Source organism: Eumetopias jubatus, unplaced genomic scaffold (genome assembly GCF_037043125.1).
Source record: "Eumetopias jubatus isolate StellerSeaLion01/CBP00866 unplaced genomic scaffold, mEumJub1_p1.0 scaffold_17, whole genome shotgun sequence".
In the NCBI taxonomy this organism is placed as follows: domain Eukaryota; kingdom Metazoa; phylum Chordata; class Mammalia; order Carnivora; family Otariidae; genus Eumetopias; species Eumetopias jubatus.
This window is the reverse complement of record NW_028274823.1, coordinates 68,166,859-68,192,871: the sequence shown is the minus strand read 5'-3', so window position 1 is coordinate 68,192,871 and position 26,013 is coordinate 68,166,859. Positions and strand designations below refer to the sequence as shown.

The window sequence follows — 26,013 nt, the reverse complement described above, 5'->3', positions numbered from 1 at the left end:
AGGTAGAAAACAAAGTGGGTTGTATCTGTATTTGCTGAACACAAAACGTTTCTGACTTAATAGGTCAAATCCTATTGTACAGCTCTGGAGGACTGCAATGGAAAAGCTGCTAAGAGGTGAGTAGACCAAGCTTTCAAGGTGCTTTAGAAAATAGTCCCTGTCCATCAGGTAGACCCTTAGTCTGCTGCAATGAAAGCAATTCAGGAAGGGCAGATACGTAGATGGAGAGGAATACTGAGGGGCCAGTGTATCAGTGACTCCCACCTCTGCCACCTTAATAACTTTGTGACTTTGGGAAAGTCACAAGACAGACAGAACAACTATAGCTTCCCAAAGTATTCCAGGAAGTCCAATCATTTCATCTTTACATCTTACAACCATGGAAACAGGCTCCAGATAGCTAAATGATTTGTCTCTTTCTCCTCTGGAGGTAGATCAATAATCTTGAATCTTATGATTTTATCATATATATAATAACATCAAATAGATTATATATATATACATATACATATATAATTACATACATGTAAAAATACATATATAAATTATACATATAAAAATTATATATACATTGACAATACACCAAAATTTAGAGGAAACTAATGGAATGCCTAATGAGACTTAGGTTGACAAAAATAGACAAAGAGAGGACATAGCTTAACGTTTATGTTAGGAATAGAAAGAATAGCTATGAACATCTGACTTGAAAATAAATAAGGGCAGATCCTTAAGTTTAAAAGATACATTTAAAACAAAAGAAGAATTATTTAATAAAATAGGAAATAACTTGTGAAAGTAAGTAACCCAGAACAAAGAAGTTATATGGGTTGAAAAATCAAATAGATTTTTTAAAGGTTTAGATAAATTCAATAGTTATCAAGAGATTTATTATGCAAAGTTAGGGATTTTTGGATTTCATCCTTTATTTCTTAAAGCCTGATGTCATACTTGATAGCTACAGCCTCTCATAAAACATACCTAATAATGGCACTATTAGAATGTTGCATTAGACAGATTTTGAGTCTAAGTCACTGTGGAAATTATTTACATCTTATATAAAGTCTCTGTTCCTGCCAAAAACTGCAGCTCATTCTTAACAAGAGTTCCCTAGGAAATACTAACTTAAAAAAATCTCTGCCCACACTTACCTTCCCGTTTGTTTAAAAAACTGTTCTTCAAAGTCTCTTAAGGCTTTTCGAAGTCTCTTCTTGTCAGCCCTAGTTTCTCGGAGATGGTCAAGAAGTACAGGCCTATATCAAGCAAAATATATATTTGCCATTACTGAGCTCTGGCATAATTGAGACATCATAAGATTTATCTATTCAGCAAATCATATTATGATACAGAAGGATTCTTCCTAAAAGAGTATCTTTTGAATAAATATAGTGCAATGTAGAGCCTGATCACAGGGAAGCACATAAGCAGAGAATGAAAACAATGTCATAAGAGAACAGAAAGGACAGACAGAAGGCAAGCCAATGGAGTCCATTATAAAATGTGGTGAGGGTAATGACCATATGAATGGATAAGGGAGAAAGAGACATTTTGAAAGAACATTCATCAGTACTTGGTGATAGGCTAGAACTAAGAGGCACAAGAGGAAGAGAGTTTAAAGAAAATTCTACCCTTAATGTAGAGTATGGGGAAAATGGCAAAACCCCTTGGGAATGAAACAGACCTTATTCAAAATAAAGCTAGAATTACACTGCAAATTCTACTCACTTCATTCTACTAAGCTAAGAGAAAAGTCATGCACTTTTAGAGCAAAAATTGTTATCTAGGAAACTTGTGCATGGTTTCAAAACTTTGAATTCCCTGTTTTTATTGACATTCTTAAAAAAAAAAAATCCCAACACTCCCCAAAAGTTAATAACAACTGCTTAAGAACAACCAACCAACAATAAATAAATGAAAGAAAGGAAAGCGAGGGAAAGAAGGAGGGAGATTGATTTTCTGCTTCCAAACAGGTTACTTCTCAGAGCTGAAACTGAGGTACCAGCTGATTCTACAAGCACACTAAAATCCCAATTTACAACTTAGTCCTTAGTCCCACCTCATATATTTTTGGGGATTCCATCCCTATCTTGAGGTATACATTCACCACACTATAGTAATACATGTTAAAGGAAATCTCATAATCTGGCCTGTAATATACAAACCAAAGAAGGTCAAATGATCAAGAGGAATGCCACCTACTGAATAATGATAATGATAATAATAATGACAATACAAATAGCTCCTGAGGGGCCATTAGGAGCCTAAGGGCAGCTCATTACTTATGGCCAAGGGGATCCCTAGGCTGGAGAAACCGTCTTATCTAAAGGAGTAGATAGACTAGGAGAAAGGCCCTGACAAATGTTGACCTACATGGGATCCCAATTCCTTCTGGTCCAGCATTTTCAAAAGCCAGCTGTGCTTCACACACTGCCAAAAATTAGACCGATGCCAGACCCTGCTGAAAAGATGTGCAACTGTAGGAAATTAGTGTTTATGGCACCTTTAGGACCTTATTGGGAGTGGTGGTTGCTCAGGGCTTCGTCTTCTCAATTCTCCAGTCAAGAGAACAACCAGATTATGCTTTTCAGCAACTGGTGGTTCACATTTTTTTAGAGAATCTAATAGCTCTTGTGGGGAATTTTATATGCACATATAAGGTATCCCAGACCAAAAGAAGTTGAAAAGAGACTCCATACTTAGGATTCACACTCACATTGTAGCCTCATGTAAATTGGACATGGATAGTGCTGGTTGTTTGATTTCTTTTTTTTCATCTGGCAGCAGGACCCTAACAGGCTCAGTCTCATTAGAGAAGGTGAGGTGGTCACCAACAGGAAGGTGAGATGCTGGATCTGGCAAAGGAAGTTGTTGGCTTCCCTGTGGACAGTCTTCATCAGAGTCCTCTTCCTCCTGCTTATCATAAGCAGAGTTAAATAAAGTCACAAAATGCTAAGTGCCTCTTGAGGCAAAAACAGGAAGAGGAACCATAAATAGACACCATGAAAAGACTAGGTGACCCCTGTGTCTACTGAAAAACCAGAAGGAAGCAACCAAGAGGAACTCTTCCTCAGTTGCATCAAAAATCTTGCAGAGGTTAATGAGCAAAGAGGCACCCATGCTGTGCGAAAATGCTCAGCAAGTTCATCTCTGCTGGACCAAAGAAGGCACAGAATCCAAAATACGGTCCAATCTGGGCTGCACTAGTTCCTCCCTTTCACCCAGACCTTCTGGGCCCCCAGCTTCATAACAGTTACATGGGTTAGAATGAGAGGGACTTCAGATACCTTTTGTCATCCAGAAATACCCCAAATCAGATCCTGGGGTGGACTACATTCAGATACAGAGGATATTGAGAAAATTGACAAATTCAGGGATGAGCTCTAGGAAGGCCAAAGCAAAATGGAGTTACTACTCCTTAATGTGTTCTGCTAATGCTAATCACAACCAAAAGATTTTCTTGCAAGGAAATCTGAAAATCATAATCCATTTTAAATCATGCTTCCTTAATGGAAAAATTTTAGAGATTATGACTCACTATTGCATTTGTCTTTAAAATTATGAAAGTATAAATGTAGTCAAGTATACTTGAATGTATATTTGTTAATATTTATTTCTTTTTATATTGGTATCTTGAGCAAGTGACTGAATATTAATGAAGTAGGATTTGTGGTGCTTTTCAAGTTCTGTATTCCCATAAGTCATTCTTTATTGAAAATAGTCTCACTCAATTTCAGTAGCCATATTTTCTATTGAAATAAATCTTATATCTTACATAGTGATGGTCAAATGGTACCAAAAACACATGTTGCATTATGTCAAGGAACATGTAGTCAGTTTTCTTATTCAAGAAGAAAAATTAACACAGGAAATAGAAAGCCTCTGTTTGGTCTAGCTGTGTTGTAAATTAGATAATGCCAAATTGAAATTCATCATTTGTTCAAGAAATGAAAGCAAATTGGGACGCCTGGGTGGCTCAGTCAGTTAAGCATCTGCCTTCGGCTCGGGTCATGACCCCAGGGTCCTGGGATCGAGTCCCATCTGGGCTCCTTGCTCAGCGGGGACCCTGCTTCTCCCTCTACCTGCCACTCCCCCTGCTTGTGCTCTCTCTCTCTGACAAATAAATAAATCTTAAAAAAAAAAATTCTTTTTGAAAGCAAATGTTAAAACTGGCTTCAAAAATACAGTTGCTATAAATTCCTCTTTCATAGTAATTTTAATTAGCCACTGTTAAGTAAATATTAGGCTTAGTGGAGACCACATTTCTACTTTTTGAATAACAACTGGCCTCGTTAGCAGTATATACTGCCAAGAAGGCTTATTTATAACTGTGACAGTGCTGCCTCCCTACCTAAACTATACCAAGCACAAGTAAAGGTTTCTAGTTAAAGCAAGCATCCTAACTTACAATTGTTGGAATAAGGGAAGGTGTTGACAAGATTTGCTTGATAATCCTGTATCGGTCATAAAGAGGCTTTATGAGGTTCTTGTCTTGCTTAGCTACCTGAAAAACATGAAATTAATTATTGTTCCTTTCTTAGATGAGAATGAAAACATCAGTATTTTTTAACAGGCAGAAAAAAAGTTTTGAAGTCTCAAAATAGGAGATTAATAATTCTATAATACAATAGTAATTAGAAAAAGAAAAGACATTTATAAGATACCATTTAAAGCACATGTCAATTTTCTTCTAGGAAAAGTTTCTTAAAGGATAGGCCCAAGTTTAGAAAGATGTTTAAAGCTTTCTGAAGGAATCCAAAATATGTATATGGTAAGAAGCGTGTCATTTACTTCTTCATTCTTTAAAAAACCCATATGTGATTGAGACCTATTAATTTTTCTTCTGAAACATGTATTTTAGCTGGATTTTCATGATTATATTCACAAATACCAACCTTGCTTAGGGCTTCATCACAACAAGCTTGGAGTATATACTAGCTTACTGGCTAGCTCTGATATAAACTATTTTGGATACAACAATTAACATATTTGAATCCTCAATTTCTTACCTGTACAACAAGGAGGTTGGAATTACAAAGTTCCTTCCAACTAAAAAATTTCATAACCTCTTGGTCCAAGAATGTATTCTCCTACCTCTCTGCTGTATGACCCATCCCTAAGCTATTATTAACTATTTTTAACAGGTCACATTGTGCATAAAAATTTAAATAGCTTCCTATTTATCTATCAATCCCCTACCTATCTACCCCACCATCACCTTTCCATCCAAAGTGACCAAACCTCTGCTTGCCTTGGTTTTGCTCCTGGCTGTGTATCCTACATTAATTTGCTACATATTTACTACATACAATTTCCCTTTCACTCTGGTCAGATGGTTCTCACTCAGCAGGTAGCAGGAAGGGATGGGAGAAATAACACATAGCATAATCACCCAGGTACCATTTGTCAAAATACAAATACTCAAATGTGCTATCTGGTTCTCTGCCTTCCAGATCCCTTTGCTGGAAGGAAAAGAACACAGCTTAAGTATGTGTATTTTTTAAACTTCCTGGTTATTCACATGCTACTCTACCCCTACCCAGTTGAGAACCATTCTGGCCCATATTTATCTCCCTTTACTCTGAACTTCTCTGTCTCATTATCTGGGCCTTGACTATTTTCTATGTTTCAGTTTTGTCTGCCCAAATAAATTAGGAGTTTTTTTAAAACAAATATTATATCAAATATTTTTTAAAATTTTCACAGTACCCAACACATCCCCTTCCCTGCTATAAATTTATCAACCCAGGTTTATAAACAAAGGTACTCTAATTTTTAACAATCTTCATATAATTCCACAGGCTATAACCTAAGGCTCCTTCATTTTCAGTAGAAACAAAGGCTTTCTATAGAAGCCTTTTAAATATTATTGGTTAAGTAACCCCAAGAGCCTTTCATTTACTGGCCCAATCATTCCTTAAATATTTTCTTAGTCATGATACATCTTACCATGGAAAAAAAAAAAAAAAGCTTTCATGTAGCCCATGGGGTTTTAATAGGTAATAAAGAAAAAAATCTCAATCCAAGTTCAGAAAACATTAACATAGTGTTTTTATTCAGTGTCTCACTGGGGCTTATATTCCATAGAAAGCACTTCAGAAAATGATGCATTTAACTGTTATTAGCAACTCTCTATGGCAGTTTGATTTTTGTAATTTTATTTTTAGTATATTCTCTGGATTCTAGAAAAGCTAAATTTAGTCCTAAAAGAAAGAATGACCAAAAAGCAAGTTAGAATGATGAATACTATTATAGAAAAGTATCTTCTACAGATGCCAGATGAAAATCAGTGTCCATGTACAATGTATGCACTCATCTTTCACTCTGATGAGTCCCTGATTTTACTTAGAATCATTATCAAAGCAATCCCCAAAGAGAGACAAAAGGGTTCAATGGCTGTAAATACAAAACAGTGTCAAAACTAATTCTATAAGTGATCATCCTCAAATAGGAAGGCAGGCTGCCTGAACAAGAAGGGCTAGTGATCAGACTATGTGCCAGGAGCTGTCTTCCACTCACAGACCTATAGAGAGAAACTATGGAAGACCTGCAAGGGCAATCTTCATGAAGGAAGATGAGTCAAGAGATAGGCTCTGCTTGAGTAGCTCAAATCTAAGGGGCAGACATACATTTGACTTGGCTATTCCTCAGTCATTTTCTGCTAAGAATCAGACAATTGTCCCCTCTGTATTCAATGACTATTTCTGAAATGCATCCTCCCTGCCTACTTCTGCATATTGATGGCTGTCCGTGGTATGTCAGATGTATCTAACTTTTGATTTTTGTTATGTGAATGGAGGAAACAAAGACAGTGTTGAGTAACCTGAAATAGCCAGAGAGAGATATCCAGAGCATGAATGGACTGTCAGATTTAAAGATAAATAAAAGGAGATAAATCCCACAACTGATGTGAAGTGTGTTACCCACTTATCCACTGGCTATCACAAAAATCTAGAATCTTTGGTGGGGAGGGAATGGGTTGGCCAAGTAGATGAAAACCTATTCACTTCTCACAACACATAATTGCTTATTTTAAAGTCTAAACATATTTTGTTTAAAAAAAGGCCCATTTCTGCTTGTAGATCACAAGTCTCCATGTAAAGGAGAAGTCCAGGGGCATATGGTAAGCCTTTTGGTATTTGATATATGTTGCCACCTTATAGTTGAGACTAGATAATGTGCAATAGAACAGGTAAAGGCAGCATTCTCCTCAAGAACACTTGATTTCAAAGTTAAATACGCTAGTTTATTAATTCTGTCCATTCACTCAGCAAACATTTATTCAATACCCACTATGTACAGACACTGTAGGATCATGAGCTACAAACAACTCCTCTACTCAAGGGTCTAAAGTATAAAATAAGAGACAGAAAATGTCATACAGCATAGTTAGAGCTATGATAGGGGAGCTACAACTCTTATTCAAGAAATTAAAGGCAACCACACCACTTTTAGAGTTGAGACAGAAAGGACTACAAGGAAGGTTCCCTGGCATAAGTGAAATGTGAGCATAGATGTGCAGGATGAGGAGGAATTAGCCAGGTAAATAGTAATTGATTTCATTATCTTCTTTGTAAAATATGATAAATATTTTCTTCAAGCTCTAGGCTCATTATCCAAATGTCTAATTGACAACTCTACCAGAATGTCTCACAGAGATTTCAAAACTGGTATGTCTAAAGAGTTCAGTTTTAGACATCTTATTACCTAACTCTTGTCCTTACTATGTATACCTCATCCCAGCTTCATTATTTTTTATTAAAAAAATTTTTAATAAATTTTTATTAAAAAATTTATTTTTTATAAGTAACTGGGAACTGGAGGAGAAAGAGATATGATACACCTAATATCTTTGTCATTTGCTTCCCACCAACATGCAATACTGTAACTTCCAGAATAACATCCTGGAATTAAGTGGCAACACCCATAGGTCATGACCAATAACTCACTAAGAACTTACCTGACTGAAATTTCAGAGCCAGTCTCCTAAAGATGTTTATGTGGTGCCAAGTGCTCCTATAAATTGGTAAAAACCATAATCTCGCTGACACTGTATTGAGTGTTGGGGCCTATGAGGATATGGTGAGGTACCTTAGAATCCTCCTGAGCAGGAAGCTGCTCTCTCTTCTCCTTCAGGCATGTCAACACAGCATCTGGAGTCTCCTCTCCAGGGGAGCATGGCTCAGGACCCACAGCTTCTGACTTCCCATTCTCTCTGGGGACTGCGCGTTGCTCACAGGACAGGTTTCTAGGTGGGCCTTTGGGAGTACTCCCTTGTTCTTCTGAGAGCTTCAGCTTTAGTTCTAAGAGAAATGCCATGAGTTACCATGAACAAGGAGGACTCACTGGGCTTAAAAGCAGAGAGCTTTTCAGAAATTCCCACAACTGACGTGAAATCAGTGGAAATGGACGGTGTTGCTGATGGCTTTCCACAGGGCAATGGCAGCCTCAGTAACCAGAACCAACAGCATAAACTCCCAATCAGATGGTAGAAACAAATGGCTCTAGAGACTGGAATCTCCTGGAAATGGAGTAACTCATGTGCAGGAGTAACTCAGTGGTTTAAATTTCAGAGGATGAATTCTAGAGGAAGACCAGTGGTACTGCCCCAAAGATTTTACCCGTTACCCACCATAACACCTACAATTCTACACTCAAAGGTTCATTTACTTGAGTTTGGAAGTTTTGTGCCATTAAGAGCCCCTGTGTAAATAAATGCAAGCACTTCTGTAAGGCATTACACATGTAGACATCTGAGGAAATATAGGAGGAATGGGAATGCCAGCCCCAACTTGACAGATTTCACAATTTTGTCTAATGTTATCTTTTAAAATCCAAGAATCGCCATTATTTCAATGTGGTTTTATATAAGACTACATAATTAAAAATAAAAAAAAAGCCACCTGGGACATGTCAGGGAATTACATTTCAGAATATGCTAGGGGCTGATGATGTCCATGTGGCCATTTGTATTGATTTCTCAATTACACAGCTCATTTTCTTCGTTTGATGTTTGTTTTTTAGTTAGATTCTGGTGTGGTGTTTAGACACTGCATATTTCATAAACCTGCTACATCATTACAGTTTAATACCACTGAATTAATATTCCCTTCCAGTTCCTTATCACCACGCTTTTAGAAATTTGGAAAAAATTCCCCCATCTCTACGTATCAAAATAAGTACGTAGAGAGAGGAAGAAAATAAATTTTTATTGGTAAATACCACAGTGCTTTTAAACAGATTTTAGAGTTAATCAATACTCACATCACCATCTCCAGAGAAACACAGAAAGAAGAACACTGGATTAGGAGGTAGGAGAAATGAGTTTTACACCTAGCTCACTACCTCTCAGATATGTAACTTGTCCCTATCTCTGGACATAAATGTCCTCATCTGTGCAATGGGGGAATGCAGAGTAAATGATTGCTCAGGTCTTTTTCTAACATCCAAAAATCCAGTAACCCAGGGAAGTTAATACTCCACATGTTGAAATGCTCCTGGCACTGAAGTGAATCATTCCACTTCAGAGTCTGTAGTTCCTCAGTCTCTTTATAAGGAGAATTATTAGATGGGGCCAAACAATGAAGGGGACCCAGGACCCTTTATTTCAAAATGGAGCCTCCAATCTAGGTGAGAGGCAAGGTTAAAGAGGGCACAGGTGGAAAAGAATAAAAAAAGAAAATGCCTCGGAGCACATTATCAATATTTTAACTGCTTCCTTTCTGGAAAAAGAGACCCTTGACTGGCCCTTACCTTTGAGTTGTTTACGACCTTTAGCCAAATCATTCATCCATTTCAGGACTTCAGGATTAGAAGTCTTGTCACCATGTGAAGGCTACAAGGGAGGGGAAAGTGTGGGTGGGAGAAAGGGAGGAAAAGAAAAAGAAAAAAGGAAAAAATTTTTAAACAGCCAAGACACACAAAGGTAGTTCAGAGACATATAAACCTGGGAGAGAAATTCAGGTGTGACAACTCCAGTTGATAGAGTTTCTTCTGAAAAACAGAGCAAACATTCTTGACCTCCTCCACATTTTTGTCCTTGCCATGGGCATTGTTTCCAAACATGCCTAGTCACTCAGCACTTTTCACATAGCCCTAACCATGCCAGTGTCCCCGGCAGTCTAATCCTCAGTCACCCTGTGGGCCACCCACACCCCAAACTTGGTTGCCAGGCCTTTCTTCATATCAGTGCGGTTGACTGCACTAATATAAACCAGTGCTTATTCCCTCACCTGTGCTCACACACATGGTTTATGACCACAACCTGTCTGGGTTATACTGACAAACTGGAAGATTTAACTCCTATCAGTCATTTCCACAAACCTGGAGAAAGGAGACCTCAGGATCTCTAAAACCTGACAACAGTCTGAGGAGTCAGTACTTCAGGGGGATACCCAGATTTCTAATCATCTCATTGTTTATAGACTCAATATCCTACTGCGCTAGCATTAAAGTAAAACTTAATCATATGTGTGTGACCTTGGGAAAATTACTTAGCCTCAGTCTCATTTATCAGATGAGGATTATAACAGCATCTCCCTCACAGGGTTGCTCTAAGGGGCAAATTAGTTGATGTACATAAAACAGTGAAAGCACTTACTGGCATATGCTATACACTATAGGTGTGTTAACTAGAATTACAAATGTTATTATTATTACTGGCAATGTTTTTTTCTTTTTATTGTTTTTTTGTTTTTATTATTATTTTTTTATTCTGGGAGGCATGACTCTGTTAAAACAAATCATTCACTTTGATTTCTGGATTTCTCCTCAGAGTCTAAAAGTAGATTTTTTACAGAAAAGAGAAACAAGGAAAGAAGGATGGTCAAACATACTTAGCCTCCACCCCCACAGGTCAGTAAGATCCTTCTTAAACAAATCAAGGCCACCCTGTTAACTTCAATGCAGGCTCAAGAAGATTAATGGCTACTCTGAATTGAGTATATACAAGGACTACTATATAGGAATGTTCAGGATGCCCTGATCATAATTATAGAATCACCAGAAATGTGTACATTGATAGTGACTAAGTCTAGGGGCTCTGCCATAGGTTTTTTAAGGATCCACTAAGTCTGTGTAACATCAGCAAGTTGTTGGTGAGAGAAAGGCATCAAGAGAGAAATGTGTCCCTCCTAGATTCAAAGGGAAAAAAGTGCTTGTATGACATGGTCATCAAATGTATGTGGGATTACGGGTGCCTGGGGGGCTCAGTTGGTTGGGCATCTGACTCTTGATTTTGGCTCAGGTCATGATCTCATGGTCCTGAGACTGAGCCCAGCATTGGGCTCCACACTCACGTGGGATTCTCTCTCTCCCTCTGTCTCTGCCCCTCCCCCTCTGGCGCACACGCACGCACACACACACACACACACACACTCTCTCTCTCTCTCTCTCTCTCTCTCTCTCCCTCTCTAATTAAAAAAAAAGTACACGGGATTAAATGTTAATTATGAAACATAAGGCATGGTTCTGTCACTTCTAGAATTCTGTAAAAACCATACTTTTAAAATCAAGATGGAAAAGAAGAGTGAAGGAAAACAACAGTGGGTTTTTCCTAGGGGAGCTCAGATGGTTTCCATGAGTGAAGCCCTGGTTTCAGTACCATGGACAGTGACATAAGGACACACCTCCAAAACCGCTTAGCCTGGTCCTACCCATGATGTGCTAGAATGAAGCACTGTGCCACTTCCCTGTTATATAGTTTAGTGTGCTGGTTTCGGGTAACAGTCTGGTTATATGGACAGCCAATATTTTACATTTGATTTCTCAAAATCCTCACAGAATTCTCCACTCTGATCTGAAAACACAGCTTGTTCATTTGGAACACATCTTTTTCACTAGATAGGCTCTACACAGTTATCATCTTTTTAAATAATGTTAACAAGAACAAAAACCTAAGGCCCTACACCAAGGACCACCAAAGAAATCAGCTTTCACTACTGCAAACAGAACTTAGGAAAATTTCAAGGCTGATTTTTTTTTCTGACAAAATATTTTAAAGCCTGAAATCATTTTCTGAAATGAATTTTTTATTTCCCTACTCCCAGGGGAGCTTTCAAAAGAGGTTAAATCGAGCTCACAAGGTTAGCAGTTTTCAAATCACATAGAAAGTTTTCACGTACAAACTGTGGCTATTCAAGCCTTCTAACTTCTAAACTGAAATATTCCAGTTTAATAGACCCCAAGAGGATAAAACCCAGAAATTACAGACTCATAAAGTTACAAGTCCAAAGTCACAAAGTTCCTAACTAGCTGTATTTTGTTCAATGCAATTAAAACAGGACCTCCAAGGCACATGACTGAGGATATCACTGGACCAGATTTGTGGTCTGTCGAAGACAGTTCAAAAGACACTTTAGAAAGAATTCTGGATTAGGAATGAAGAACGAAAGTCAGATTAGGAATGAAAAGACCTGAGTTGTCTTGGTTAGGTCAATTCTTCGCTGTGTCATCCTGGGGAAGTCATTTCCCTTCTCTGAGCCTCAGTTCCTTCAATGGTCAAATGAGAAATAAGACTGACTGATCCCTTCTAATTTTAATATTCTCTAATTTTGCCAATAGTGGACATCTGGCTGAAACAGCCTTTTCTAACTCCATGAGTGTAATGATAGTTAAGTGTAAAATTAATTGTAGGGAATAAACATGGTTTTGGATAGGAATGTAAAATGGTCACATTCAACAGAGGGAAAGATGCATGTGGTACTAGGGCATCAGACTAGCACAGAGGCCCAGGAGGAGCTCAGACCAAAACACTAGCTGTGGGTGCTATTAATTCCACAATCAGCCTGTCAGGAAGCAAATCCTTACACAGAGTAACTAATTAAAGTCCATTAACATGTCAAACCTCTAACCACAGCCTGGCACCCTGGCAGGAGGGTGAGAGGAAGCCCCGTTCCCTAAGACATGGAAGGTTCTGGTTACACCAGAGACTTTTATGCACACTGAGGCAGTGGCAACCATGAGGCCTTCCTCTACTGCTCCCAAATTCATCCATCTGCATTTGTGAATGTTTAAGTGTGTTGTGGGGGCATGTGTCTGTGCCAGCTTGAAAACTTCTCTAGACAAGGGCAGGAGGTACCAGAAGAAATTCCTTTCCAAAATAGGCAGCCTGCTGGGGGGCTATTATAGTTGAGAGAAGTAACCCAGGGTCTGTGGCTGCAGGGAGGAAATCAGTAAAGAATTAATGTGTACATTTTTTCTTCATTTTTGGGCAAGGCAGAGGCAGTCATGGGATAGCCTGGTCAAATATCAGTGAAATCAATTAAAAAGTTAATAATACCTAGGACCATTTACTTCCTCTGTGCTAAATTCTATAGTAAGCATTATATATGCACTCCCTCATTTAATACTCACAAACTTAAGAAATCGCTACTAATATAAACTTCACTATGCAGATGGATAAACTGAGACTCGGAAAGATAAAGTAACAAGTCCAAAGTCACAAAGTTCCTAACTAACTGTGACAGATTCAAATCCAGATCAGCCTGCTTCAAGGATGGCCAGGTAATAAGTATTAAACAGGCCCTGGAATGGAGCCCCTAGTTGTTACTCTACTGTTTCCAGTGTGAGGATATGACAGATCCAAAAACATTCCAGCAGCAAACAGAGAAAATTGGCTTCTCTCAAGATATCTAGATCTTTCAAAAATGAGGACACTAACAAATTTTACTTCAATTCCTCCATTACAAAACCTACTCATCTTTCATCTACAACCCCCAGTCTGAGCTGAGAGAACACAACTACCTAAGGCAAGTTACAAGTCTTTTCTGGGCCTCAGTTTCCTTATCTGTAAAATAAAGGCCTGTACTTGTTATATGTAGAGTGCCTTCCTGCTCTAAAGAAGCAAAAGACAATAAGTAGCTGTCACTGCCTGACTTCAAGGAAGAAAAGAACCTTCAACACCCTCACTAAGGTGGTCTCAAAGAGCAGTCTGATTTTTTTTTCTATTGTGCAAAGATTAAAAAAAAAAATCACTCCTTATACCTCTCTTTTATTGGATTTGAAGCCACTGTGGGAAATGGGATAGGAAGAATGGGAGAGTGGAATATCACCCATTCTTGCCTCCCAGCCCGGATCTTAACCCACTCACAGGGATGTGCTGATTGCCTCTGTACCAAGTGCTTAGTAAGCCTTTAAATATTTCAAGATGTATGAGACATTATTCCCTGTTCTCTTTTATTCTGATAACAAGCTGTCTGGGCCCTCTGCCAAAGACCCAATATCTTTGTGCAATTCTACATGAATATGACTTTTGTCTATGCCATGGTCACCCTTAAGGAAAATAAATAAAACTAGCACTGGCCATAAGAACACTTACCTCTCTATTGTTTCTCATGTGATAAAAGAAAAGGTTCATCATTACAACACTGCAGCACCAGCATGAAGACCGGTGTCTGACAGGAAAGGATGGACTGGGGTTTGTTGTTCTGAATGACCTGAACAGATGTCCCTTGATAAGAGTACCTCTGGTTGATAGATGAGGACCTATGTCAAAGAAGATTCTCTCTCTCTCCCTCATTCTGTTCTCAGTTAGAGATTCTGACCTTTGGGTCCTTAATACATTCTTATAAAACTGCGAATAGTAAAGGGTTAAAGAAAAAAATAAGACCATAATTCAAAAGCTTTCCAAATATCAGTCCTAGAAAAATTAGTAACAATAGTGTTCCTTGGGGGAAAAAAGGAGTACGAATAATCATGTCAGTTTGGAAAGAAAAGTTATAATCCATTATTATGAAATAAGTGATCAGGGTCAAATTACAGCCTGTGAGACTAGGACAGATCCAGGAAGGGAACTCAATTCATAACGGGTCCCGGGTTGGCAAATGGAAACAGCTGTCCTCTGGCACAGAGTGGTAACCAAAAAGGAAGGACAGGAAAGCCCACATACTTCTGACACAATCCACTCTTACGTCAAACCACAGGGCGCTTACCCGGTATTTCTTTTCTTGTTCGAATTTTTCTTCAAATTTTCGAATTTTTCGCTTGAGACTCTGGATGTGCTTAGTGAGCTGGGTAATGGTCTGTGGATCCTTGCCATCACTACAGCTGCACCGTGAAGAACTTCGGGGCCTGTAACAATTGTAGGGAGAGACAGAATCATCAAAACCCATTGTCTTCCCATAAACATTGCTGCTGGTCTATAAACCGAGCCTCCTGGATTAGGGCAGTCTGTTATTTGGTGAGTCTACCATGGTGGCATCTGCTTATTAATAGAGACAACCAATCACAGAATTCCATTATGGGAAAATGCCACCAGGGACTTCAGTATATAAATGTCAGAATATTAGTCCAGGAAAATGCATTTCCTAAAGCTTGGAGGAGGCCAATTTAAGACCAAAAAGAGACATCCTGCTGTGGTGTCATCCCTGACAGGTTGCATGAGACCCACCTAATAACATTTTAAGAAGATATATTGACAAAACAGAGCCTCTGAAAATCTGATAAGAGGAATGGATCCCCCCCATAGAAAATTCATTCATCTTCTCACATGGCACGTACTTTATAATAGCAAGAATCCACTAACTCCCTCAAGTCCATCAACAGACAGCCTGTGGACTCAGGTTTGGATAAATTCATTAATGACCACAGAAGTTACCAAGGAGAAACTAGGGATTCCTTGCACATGTTTTCAGTCAAGGAATACTCATTTTAGCTATGCATCAAGATTATTTGTAAAATTAAAAAAGAAGTGCACAGTTCCAGACATTTTTTGGGTGGGGATGCTGGGGGGGTGGTGAAGGGCAGCCATTGTAAGCTACCATTTTTCTAGAATCTAAGAAATTGAGGTGTACGACTCCCAAGCACTGCCACAAGCCATCCTTTGAGGCCACTGTGGGCATGGAAAGAATATTAAGCTCACCAAGAAGGATATTCCTGATATCTGCATATATATATATATATATCTCCTTATTTAGGACTTTTCTCATTTCACCAGAAACGTTCAAACATGCAAGCCCTGGGGTATCCTGCATCCCCTGACCATTTCCTCCTGAGACAGCAAGACCTAACACAGCATTCCCAACTAGAAAGTACAGACTGTTACCATGCATTGCTCAGGTCTCGCAGCTGCATTTGGTAAGCATGTTTGCACTATTTTTGACCTATACTTCATTGTAGGTTATGAATGTAGTATTGGAAAAACCATATGAAATGAAGATAATAACAAAACAATGTTTTCTTACATCATAAACTGCTGAGTGCTGGGTGGAGAAGGGGCTGATTCAGGGTCTAAGTTGAATCTCTGGCTTTGGCTGAAGATCGAGCATCGTGGTGACAGCAGTGGGTTGTCACCATCAGTGATGTGACAGAGCAGCCTGCTAGTCCCAACAGACTGGAGGTCTTCTGGTGCACTGTCTGCTTCATTCTGCCCGTCTTTGTGGACTGGTGCAGGGTCTGGGGAAACAAGATAAATCATCAAGACCCAGAAGTGACAGAGGCCTTGAGACTGTCATGTTCCTAAGTAAAGATCATAAACATTCATTATTATGTCTTGCCTCTTTGTCATTTCTTCCTTCTGGGGATATGAAAAGCTTTCAAACTACTGTCATATTTGTTCTCGGAGAACCTGGGCAGAAAATATTAAAGCTGCCACCACCACCACCAAAAATGGAAACACAAATTATTTTGGTATGAATTATAAAATCAGCATAGCCCCAAACTACAAAAAAACCTCTATTTCATATCATTTGCATATGTTAAAGGGTATATTACAAAATGCTACAGTGAAAAGGGAAACAATAAATGGAGCTGAAGCAGAAGAGGACAGACTATGGGGAAGAGAAGGGACAGCAGGAATGCCAGTGAAGGCAGGAGAGTGAAGGACGCAGGGAGGTAGGGAGAGGAGACCATGGATAGAAAATCACTCAGCAGCGAGTAAAAATGATGAAGAACTCTGCTTATCAACATGGAATGAGGTTCAGAATATACTAAATGAAAACCACAGATTTCAAAACAGTAATGATTCCATTTTATGTAAAAAGCATACATTTATGTATCCAAATAAATGTACCAAAAGATCAAAGAAGCTACTTAGAAAGTACAATACATGGAAGAAAAAGCCTTGAGTTGTGCTGTTTGCCGGGCAAAATTGAGAAGGGGTTTTGGCTGCTTCTTCATTAGGAATGATTCTGTTTATTTTTCAAAATTTTATGTAGCATTTTATTTTTGACAAAACAAAACAAAGCAAACCAAGAACAAAACCTGCTCCAAACCCTCTCCCCAGCTAGGATGCTAGGTCTATGCCTGAATTCTCTGATCATTCCTCCTCTAAATGAGCTCATTAGCTTCCTACCCCAGGGTCAGTCCAGAAGGTGAGCACACCTGTCCTATGGAGGTGAAAGCAGGGAAGTGAGGAACATCAGCACATGGAGTCAGAGTGGCCAGGATGAGAATTGCTACATCATGGGGCTCTAGACAGCTATTCAAGCAGCAGCCAAAACTCCTCAATTTTGCCCAGCAAACACTCAGGACAACTCAAGGCTTTTTCGTATTCCTACCCCAAATAAAGAAAAAAACAAATGTTTTCTGGGTGAATACCCTGAAAACCCTGCAATCCACTTTTCCAAAATAAACATTTATCAAAATTTGGTACCGGATGACTCTTAATCAGGTTTAGAATGGCTCATGTTCTCCAGAGCTTGAAATGCAATTTGCTTTGTGTAACATCAAAGGTCTGACCCCTTGTGTGTTTTCAACTGGCTTCTTTGCTGTTGAGTCGCAGGCTGGGAGCCGGGATAATGCCTCCTATTGTGCCTCTGAAGTTCACGGACAGCATTCTATCAGTGGCTGAGGCTGCTCAGAAATGCAGGAGATGAGGCCTGGGGAAGAGGTGGGGCCAGGCCTGCAAGCAAGGAGCGCTCCTGTGTCTGACAACTCGCCACAGGCCACACCCTTGCTAAGAACAATTTACCCAGAAAACACGGTTTGGCAGGAGCCCTAAGGAGGAACAGGAGTAAGAGTTACTAATCAATAAATCACAACATGTGCTAACAATCACTTTCAAAACCCACCAGGAGGTATACAGTTTCCTTACCAAATCCTTTTCTTAAACCACTAGGCCCCAAGAAGAAATGCATCGTATTTATATTACCTGTCTTTGAGCAGAATCTTCTGGTAATAATGATGGGGAAGAAAAGAATCTTTAGCAAGCACCGGGACCAGTGTGTTTTGGTTGAAATGGGAAAGACCTGAGGCCTTCAGCTCTTCAGCTCAGCTGGGGCCTACGGTCAAAACTAACCGAGTCTCTTGGTGCTGTTGTATAAAGCCAAAGTGGAGGCCCTTGGGCTCTTAGCCATCTGGCTGAGGTGGAGGTAAGAAGAGGGTCCACAGGGCACAGTGCTCTCTTGTGATGCTGGGCAGGAGCAGCGAGTCACTGCTCCCAGTCAGCCACGCAGCCACGAGGGTAAACCACCCATACACTTAAAGCCATTCTCCATACAGCCATTCTGTTCTCCTTTCAGTACAGTATTCAATAAGTTACATGAGATATCCAACATTTTATTATAAAATAGGCTTTGTGTCAGATAATTTTGCCCAACTGAAGGTTCATGTAAGTGTTCTGAGCACCTTCGAGGTAGGCTAGGTGAAGCTAGGATGATTATTAGTAGGCTAGTTAGGTGGATTCAATGCATTTTGGACTTATAATATTTTCAACTTACAGTGGGTTATCTGGATGTAACCCCACTATAAGTCAAAAAAGATCTATATCTGTATATAGATAGAGCAGAAGAGTACATAATTTATATAAATTAATATATTTACTATGCATTTTACATAGATAAATTTCAACCTGTAGGTTTTTCATTTCAGCTTCATCTTAGGTTAGGATGGCCAAGAAATAATGAATTTGATGTGCTACTTTTTTTTTTTTTACTGATACACATTGAAATAAATTCCTACTAAAACTAACAATGTTTGCCCATGCACCTTTGTCTAGCATATTGGTGAAACATTGCGATAAGGCATAGAAGCTGCTAAACACAGTAACTATGAGAACCATCATTTTAATAATTATCATCAGAATAAGGAATTAAATATTATGCTCTCTTATTGAACACCAACTATACACTCAGAGTTCCTATGGGGTTAATACGGGAAATGAGAACCAGTATACCCTTCAACATATTGTCCCTCCTACCAGTTCTTATTTATAAATAAGAATAATCATATGTAATATTTCTGGAAGGACTCACTATGTCCTCAACTTGTAAGAGTTTTCGCCTGTATTTAATCTTCATAACAACTACATGACGCTGATAGTAATAAGATCTCCATTTTAAATTCAGTATGGAAGGAGATATAAACTATGTTAGCACCAGGGAAGGTTTGACCAGTGCCCATGATAAAAGACTCCACGTCTCTGACCCTACAAGCCAAAGAGTGTTTCTGGTGGCCTACTCACTGAACAGTAGGGAACAGAGAAGAGAATTAATTATCATCAGTGTGTGAAGGCCAAGAGACCACTTCTGATCTTGCTGCAACCCCAGGTAGAAACAGATGCTGTATTACAGCTGTTGAATATTCAAGTCATATTTAAAAATATATCTAATGTGAATTTTTAAAGTGATTCAAAATGCAAATAAATCTCTATCTGCAACCACTTGAGATGTACTGCTGAAATCTGAGTAATGAATTAGCCATAGTCTTGTGGATTTGTTGATTTGCATTCTCGGGTTTGCCCTTCATGGTGAGCTTTTATAGGTAGCATTCAGATACATTCCAAAAGCCGAATATCAGCCTTTGTTGGTTTTAAAAGCTAGATAGGCCACAAGTATGTCCATCACTCTAACAAGGCACAAGCATCTGAGTTTTCATCCTGCCTCACCCAAAGAGCGTCAGCAAAACAAAAAATAGAAACAACCCCAAAACATCTGATGGGTACACAATGGATTCAGTTTTAGGTATGTTGAATTTGAGCACCTGAAGGTACAAAGGGGTTAGCTATGGAGTCACAAAAGAGAGAACATGCGTAAGCTTGAAGTCATCTTTGTAACTAAATTTGGGGAGACAGGTGAGTTTGCTTGCTTGGAGACTACCAAGAGGGGAGAAGCAGTATCTCCAAGGTTAGAATGGGTGGGGTAAGAGTGAGGACAGATGAAGAGGGATTCCAGGTTGATGTTACTGGCCACGTTACTGAGTGGGGTGTGGTTGGCCCTCCAAGTCCACACAAGTAGTGCCAGTTTCTGTGGACAGCCACCAGAAACATCTGAGAACTAGAAGGGTGGGAAATTTGTCACTGTGAAAGCAGGCAGACACTCTGCAGGTCTAAGAGCCACTTTGCCATCATGTATAAAAGTACAGGATATAGGAGCACCTGGGTGGCCCAGTCAGTTAAGCATCCAACTCTTGGTTTCGGCTCAGGTCATGATCTCTCAGGGTCACGAGATCAAGCCCCAGGTGGGACTGTGCTCTCAGTGGGGAGTCTGTTTGAGATTCTCTCTCCCTCTCCCTCTGCCCCTCCCTCTGCTTACTCTCCCTCTCTTTCAAATAAATAAATAAATCTTTTTAAAAAAAAAAAGCACAGGATATAGGCTCAGAAACACCTAGATTCAAGTCCCAGTTTTGTCATACGTGTGAACCTGGGACAACTTGTTCAATCTTTTACATTCTCAGTTTTCCCATCTATATAATGGAAATTCATTCATTCAACAAATGTCTATTAACCATCTACTGCATGCCAAAACCCTGTTTTAGGGTAGGATGACAACAGTATCTACCTCATAAATTGTTCAGAGGATTAAAAGAAGAAGACAAGGAAGCTCAAGTGCTTAGGACAGTGCCTGGGGGAGGGGACATAATAATCCACCAATGTTAGTTGTTGGTTTTTTTTGTTTATGGTGCTTTTACCTAGTTAGGGAACTCAGGAGAGGAGTTGGCTGGGTAGAGAAAGATGAAGTCAATTCTGGATACACTGAGTTAAGGGGCACTTTTGGTCATGCAATGGAGGTGCCCTGTAGGCCCGTAGGCCCTGGTTATGTGGAGCTCAGGACACAGAGTCCAACTGAGTTTCATCTCAGCATGCACCTCCCCAAATCTGCCTCCTACAATGGGAGGCAGAGCTGTGAGCCTCATTTTCATTTTGAAGGAGTCAATATATTGATTTCAATTAAAATGAAGGGCTAATAAATTAGGGCACTGGGCTAGCTGAGCATTGAAAAATCCCCAAATTCTCTCCAAAACCCAGAAAACTACATGGATCAAGAAGCCTCACTCAACTCAGATCTAAACTTATTTCTTGCCTCTGTACTTTTTTATTATAATCTTCTAATTAAATCTCCATCAGTAAATACAGATCCAGGTTTTAGGTTTATGAGTAGTTCTTTTATGTGTGTATGGGTGAATTTTTATTTACTGCATGATTACTGTAAGAATAATTTAGTACACTTTTTTAAGTAAGCTCTACACCCAATGTGGGGCTTGAATTCACCACCCCGAGATCAAGAATCACATGCTCTACCGACCAAGTCAGCCAGGTGCCACTGTGAGTAGTTCTTAAATTAAATTTAATCCCATCCCTCCCGTTCCCTAGAAAATTGTAAGAGGACAATTTCAGAATATTTTTTTCTTGCATCATTGCAATTATACCTAACATATGTGACACTTTTACCAAGTAAACATAACATTCAAATCATAGAAATTCCTAAATACATAAATCTTCAGGGTATATTGACACTGATTATCTTATAAATCCAATCATAACTTATAAGCAGTTTCATAATAAACTTTTAAAGATTTTCTTTAGCATTTTTATAGTCTCAATGGTAAGAATAAGGAATAAATGCCACTAGTTTAAAAAAAATAAAAAGCAGTATCAACAAAGGCCCAACCAAAGGAAAATCACATTGTCATTTGGCTAACATGTTGTTCATACTATATACTATTATACTAGCATGTTAGTATCATTTTGGGAAGAGTAAACAGTTTGAACTCACCCAAATTTTCATAAGTGCCTGGACAAAAATAAATATCTTGAATATATTTTAATTTCATGCCATAACTAGCTTAGCAAAGTAAAGTCTCAAGGTAAAAGAAAAGAGGCAGTAAAGACAACTAGAATGAATGGAGACAAAGGACGATAAAGTGGCAAGATCGTGGGTGAGAAAGAGAAGCAGATAGAAAGCTGTAGGGGAAAAACAAAAACAAAGAGAGACTATAGTGGTGGGGATGGGTGAGAAGGAAGGAGAGGCAGGGGACAAAGATTGAGTTTGCATTGAGGAAACATGCAGCAGACATTAACTTCTAGCCCATGAAAGACTGAGGTCTTCAGACTTTAGTGACTTCTACCTTAAACCAGAACTGTACTGTGGGCTATGGTAACATGACCTACACTGAAGACAGATGAGAGATCTCCGGATCCTGTCATAATGAAAAAGGGAAGAAATCCATGCTTTGCATTGTTTCGGAATAGAACATCTGAAGCAAGAATAATTCATATTTTTGGAGGCACTATATTTTCTATACAGCACCAAACCAAGTGTCCAATTTGGGGAGGAAAGAAGAAACAATTTTCTAGAGAAATCTACCAGGTGATTAAATGAATCTTTGCAAGTTATTCTCCGATTATTCAAGACTTATCCCTTTGCCTATATGCATACTACCAAAGAACAGTTGAGAAATAACCAAGGGAAATAGCCAAGGCCAACGAACAATTGTTTTCCCCTCCCTGTGTCACAAAAGTGGAGTCAAATGCTCAGATTACAGAGTTCTGCTTGAGCTGTGGGACCAGGGAAAGAGCAACTGTCATCCATGATAGTGTCTAAGATTTGGAAGCACTCTCCTGATATACAGAGAAAGCTGGATGCTGTACTCTGATTATTTTTCAGTCTAAACAGCTCTCCAGGTCTTCTAGCTAATTCCTGCACAATTGACCACCTCAGTGATACAGCTGATAAAAATATGCTCTTAAGGTAACAAGATATTTTTTAAAGCATTTTCATTTATAAGCAGATGTACTTTGCAAAGAAGAAGGAAAATTGAATATACAAAGCAAATGGGAAGACTACTGAAGGAAATTCTAATCTTCAATGGGGGGCTGTATGTTTACTAGGCACATCCAATGTCAGTTAGAAAAAAATTAGTCGAAGAAATTGGTCCCAGAGCTCCACAAAGACAGAGCCACAGAAAAGTATGATCCTCAGGGAACTGGAAGAGACAGTGGAGGCTAATTCACCTTGGGCTTAGGGATGGTAGTAGGATGGAGGCATCCAGAACAGCATCAGACAGGAAGTGTCTGGGCATGCCACTGGTCACTTCCAGACTGTACTTCTCATAAGCATGGAAGAAGGAATAACCAGAAAGGTTTTAAAATGACCATAATATATGGGAAACTGTGTGCAAGGGAAAAGGGGTATATGAAAACTCTGTACTGTTTGCTCAATTTTCTATAAACCTAAAACTTAAAAATAAAACCAATTAATTTTTAAAAAATGACTAACAACCTACCAATTAAAAGCCTGGACTCTTGAGTTAGAGCCCCAGCCCTGGTCTGAGATGCCACTTCCTCACAATTGTTATGTCCTTGGCCAGGCAAGCCTCTTCTAACTCAGAATCCACTTTTGTAAAGAGTTGTAGCAAGGACAAATGGGATGACTTATTACCACAGTGCTTGGCCTGCCGCAGAAACTGAATTTAAAAATTTTTAAAAAATAATCACCTGGCAGGGTGCCTGGGTGGCTCAGTCATTAAGTGTCTGCCTTCCGCTAAGGTCATGATCCCAGGGTCCTGGGATGGAACCCCGCATTGGGCTCCCTGCTCCGCAGGAAGCCTGCTTCTCCCTCTCACCCTCCCCCTGCTTGTGTTCCCTCTCTCCCTGTGTCTCTCTCTGTCAAATAAATAAATAAAATCTTTAAAAAAAAAAAATCACCTGGCATTTTAGGCTATAGGACTGTTTTTTTCTTTCCCTTTAAATTAGTTATATAAACAACCTCAGAGAATATACTGGCATCTATGAATTTTGAAATCATTAAAAAAATACTTTCCTTAGAAAACAAGGGGTTGGGGAGGAGCAAGATGGCAGAGGAGTAGGAGACCTAAATTTTGTCTGGTCCCAGGAATTCAGCTGGATAGGGATCAAACCATTCTGAACACCTACGAACTCAGCAGGAGATCAAAGAAAAGAATAGCAGCAACCCTGAACAGAAAAGCAACCACTTTCTGGAAGGTAGGACGTGGGGAGAAGTGAATCCGAGGCGATATTCGAGAAGATAGATGGTGGGGGAGGGGCCCTCTGTCGTCTGCTTCTGGCAAGTGAGAGAGCCGCAGAGCACAAAATCGGAACTTTTAGAAGTCGGCTCCGCTGAGGGACATCGCTCCAGTGGCTAAGCGGGGGGTGGAACCCTCGCGGGACAGTGTGGTCTCAGGACCCTCGGGGTCACAGAAAGACCGGGGGTGCCTGAGTGCGCCAGAGCTCCCAGGTATCGGAGCGGGGAAGCCGGCTGCAGAGACGGAGCCGAGGCGCGGGCTCTCAGCTCGGGGTTGCCATAAACTGTGATCCGCGGCCCAGTCGGGCCACTGCTCCTCCAGCAGGGACCCAACAAGCAGCAGAGCTGGGGAGACTCCCCTTCCTCCCCTGGGAGGATCGGCGCGGGAGCCCACCGCAGGGTTCTGCTGGGTTTGGAGACTCCACATGGTGTCATGTGCTGGAGATAGAAATGCTCAGTCACAGGCCAGGTGAGCACGGAGTGTGGCCAGAGACTGGGGACACGGGAGTGACTGACTGCTTTTCTCTGGGGGCACACTGAGAAGCAGGGCCCCGAGTTCTCGGCTCCTCCAGGGTGGAGATTGGGAGGCCGCCATTTTCCTCTCGAACTCCAAAGCTGTAGGGAAAGCTTGCAGGGAACAAAAGCTCCCGAGAGCAAACCTGAGCAGATGAGTTAGCCTGGACTGGCAAGGACAAGGCAATTCCGCCTCCGGCAAAGACATTTGGTAACGACGGCAACAGGCCCCTCCCCCAGAAGATCAGCAAGAACAGCCAGCCAAGACCAAGTTTACCGATCAATGAGAACAGCAGAACTCCAGCCCTAAGGGAATACAGCACATAGAATTCATGGCTTTATTCCCATGATTCTTTAATATTTCAAAGTTAATTTTTTTAACCTTTCTTTTTCTTTTTTTAATTTTCCTTTTTCCCTTTTTCAACCAATATCTTATCAATCCCTTTTTGAAAAAATGTATTTTATTTTTCATTTTTAGAGTCATATTCTATCCCTTCATTGTAGTTAACCTTATTTTTGGTATATATATAATTATAAAATATATATAAATATTTATATATATATATAAGTTGTTCTCTCTTTAAAATTCTGGGATACAGTTTCTTCTAACAGATTAAAATATACCCTAAATCTCTAGTGTATGACTTTGTTCTAGTCTCCTGCCTGATCACATTCTCTCCCTTTTTTTTTAATCCTATTCTTTCTTTTCTTCAACCAACTTATCAATTCCTTTTATAAAATCTTTTATAATTTTCATCTTTACAATCATATTCCATCCCTTCATTATATTTATCCTTATTTTTATACATATATAAGTTCTTCTTTCTTTAAAATTTTGGGAGGCACTTTCTTCTAACAGACCAAAATACACCCAAAATCTAGTTTGTGCCACTGATCTATGCACCAACCTGATCATATTTGATCATATTCTGTTTTTTTTTTTGCTTGTTTGTTTGTTTCTCTGTTTTTATCTTTTTCTTTTTTTTCTTTCTTTCCCTTTCTTTTACCCCGGTTTCATGACTCTTGATTTGTTTAGTCTATATTTTTCTGGGGTCGTTGTTACCCTGTTAGCATTTTGTTCTCTCATTCATCTGTTCTCCTCTGGACAAAATGACAAGATGGAAAAATCACCTCAAAAAAAAGAAAAAGAGGCAGTACCAAAGGCCAGGGACCTAATCAATACAGACATTAGTAAGATGTCAGAACTAGATTTCAGAATGACGATTTTAAAGATAATAGCTGGGCTTGGAAAAAGCATGAAAGATATTAGAGAAACCCTTTCTGGAGAAATAAAAGAACTAAAATCTAA

General features: G+C 39.5%; 1 protein-coding gene across 5 annotated transcripts in view; it reads right to left on the bottom strand.

The window, feature by feature from the left end:
• The window catches only part of FAM13C (family with sequence similarity 13 member C), a 166,107-nt gene that overhangs the window by 2,444 nt on the left and 137,650 nt on the right, over window positions 1-26,013 (bottom strand). For 2 of the 5 annotated variants that reach the window (XM_088019808.1, XM_028124012.2), the window contains exons 7-13: window positions 16,176-16,386; window positions 14,925-15,063; window positions 9,748-9,829; window positions 8,086-8,297; window positions 4,403-4,498; window positions 2,711-2,910; window positions 1,149-1,250 (exon numbers count right to left, since the gene is read on the bottom strand). In XM_088019808.1, the coding sequence (XP_087875934.1) occupies window positions 1,149-1,250; window positions 2,711-2,910; window positions 4,403-4,498; window positions 8,086-8,297; window positions 9,748-9,829; window positions 14,925-15,063; window positions 16,176-16,386 (1,042 nt within the window). The remainder of the gene's footprint in view (window positions 1-1,148; window positions 1,251-2,710; window positions 2,911-4,402; window positions 4,499-8,085; window positions 8,298-9,747; window positions 9,830-14,924; window positions 15,064-16,175; window positions 16,387-26,013) is intronic. The other 3 variants (XM_088019809.1, XM_028124013.2, XM_088019810.1) reach the window with 3 other exon arrangements.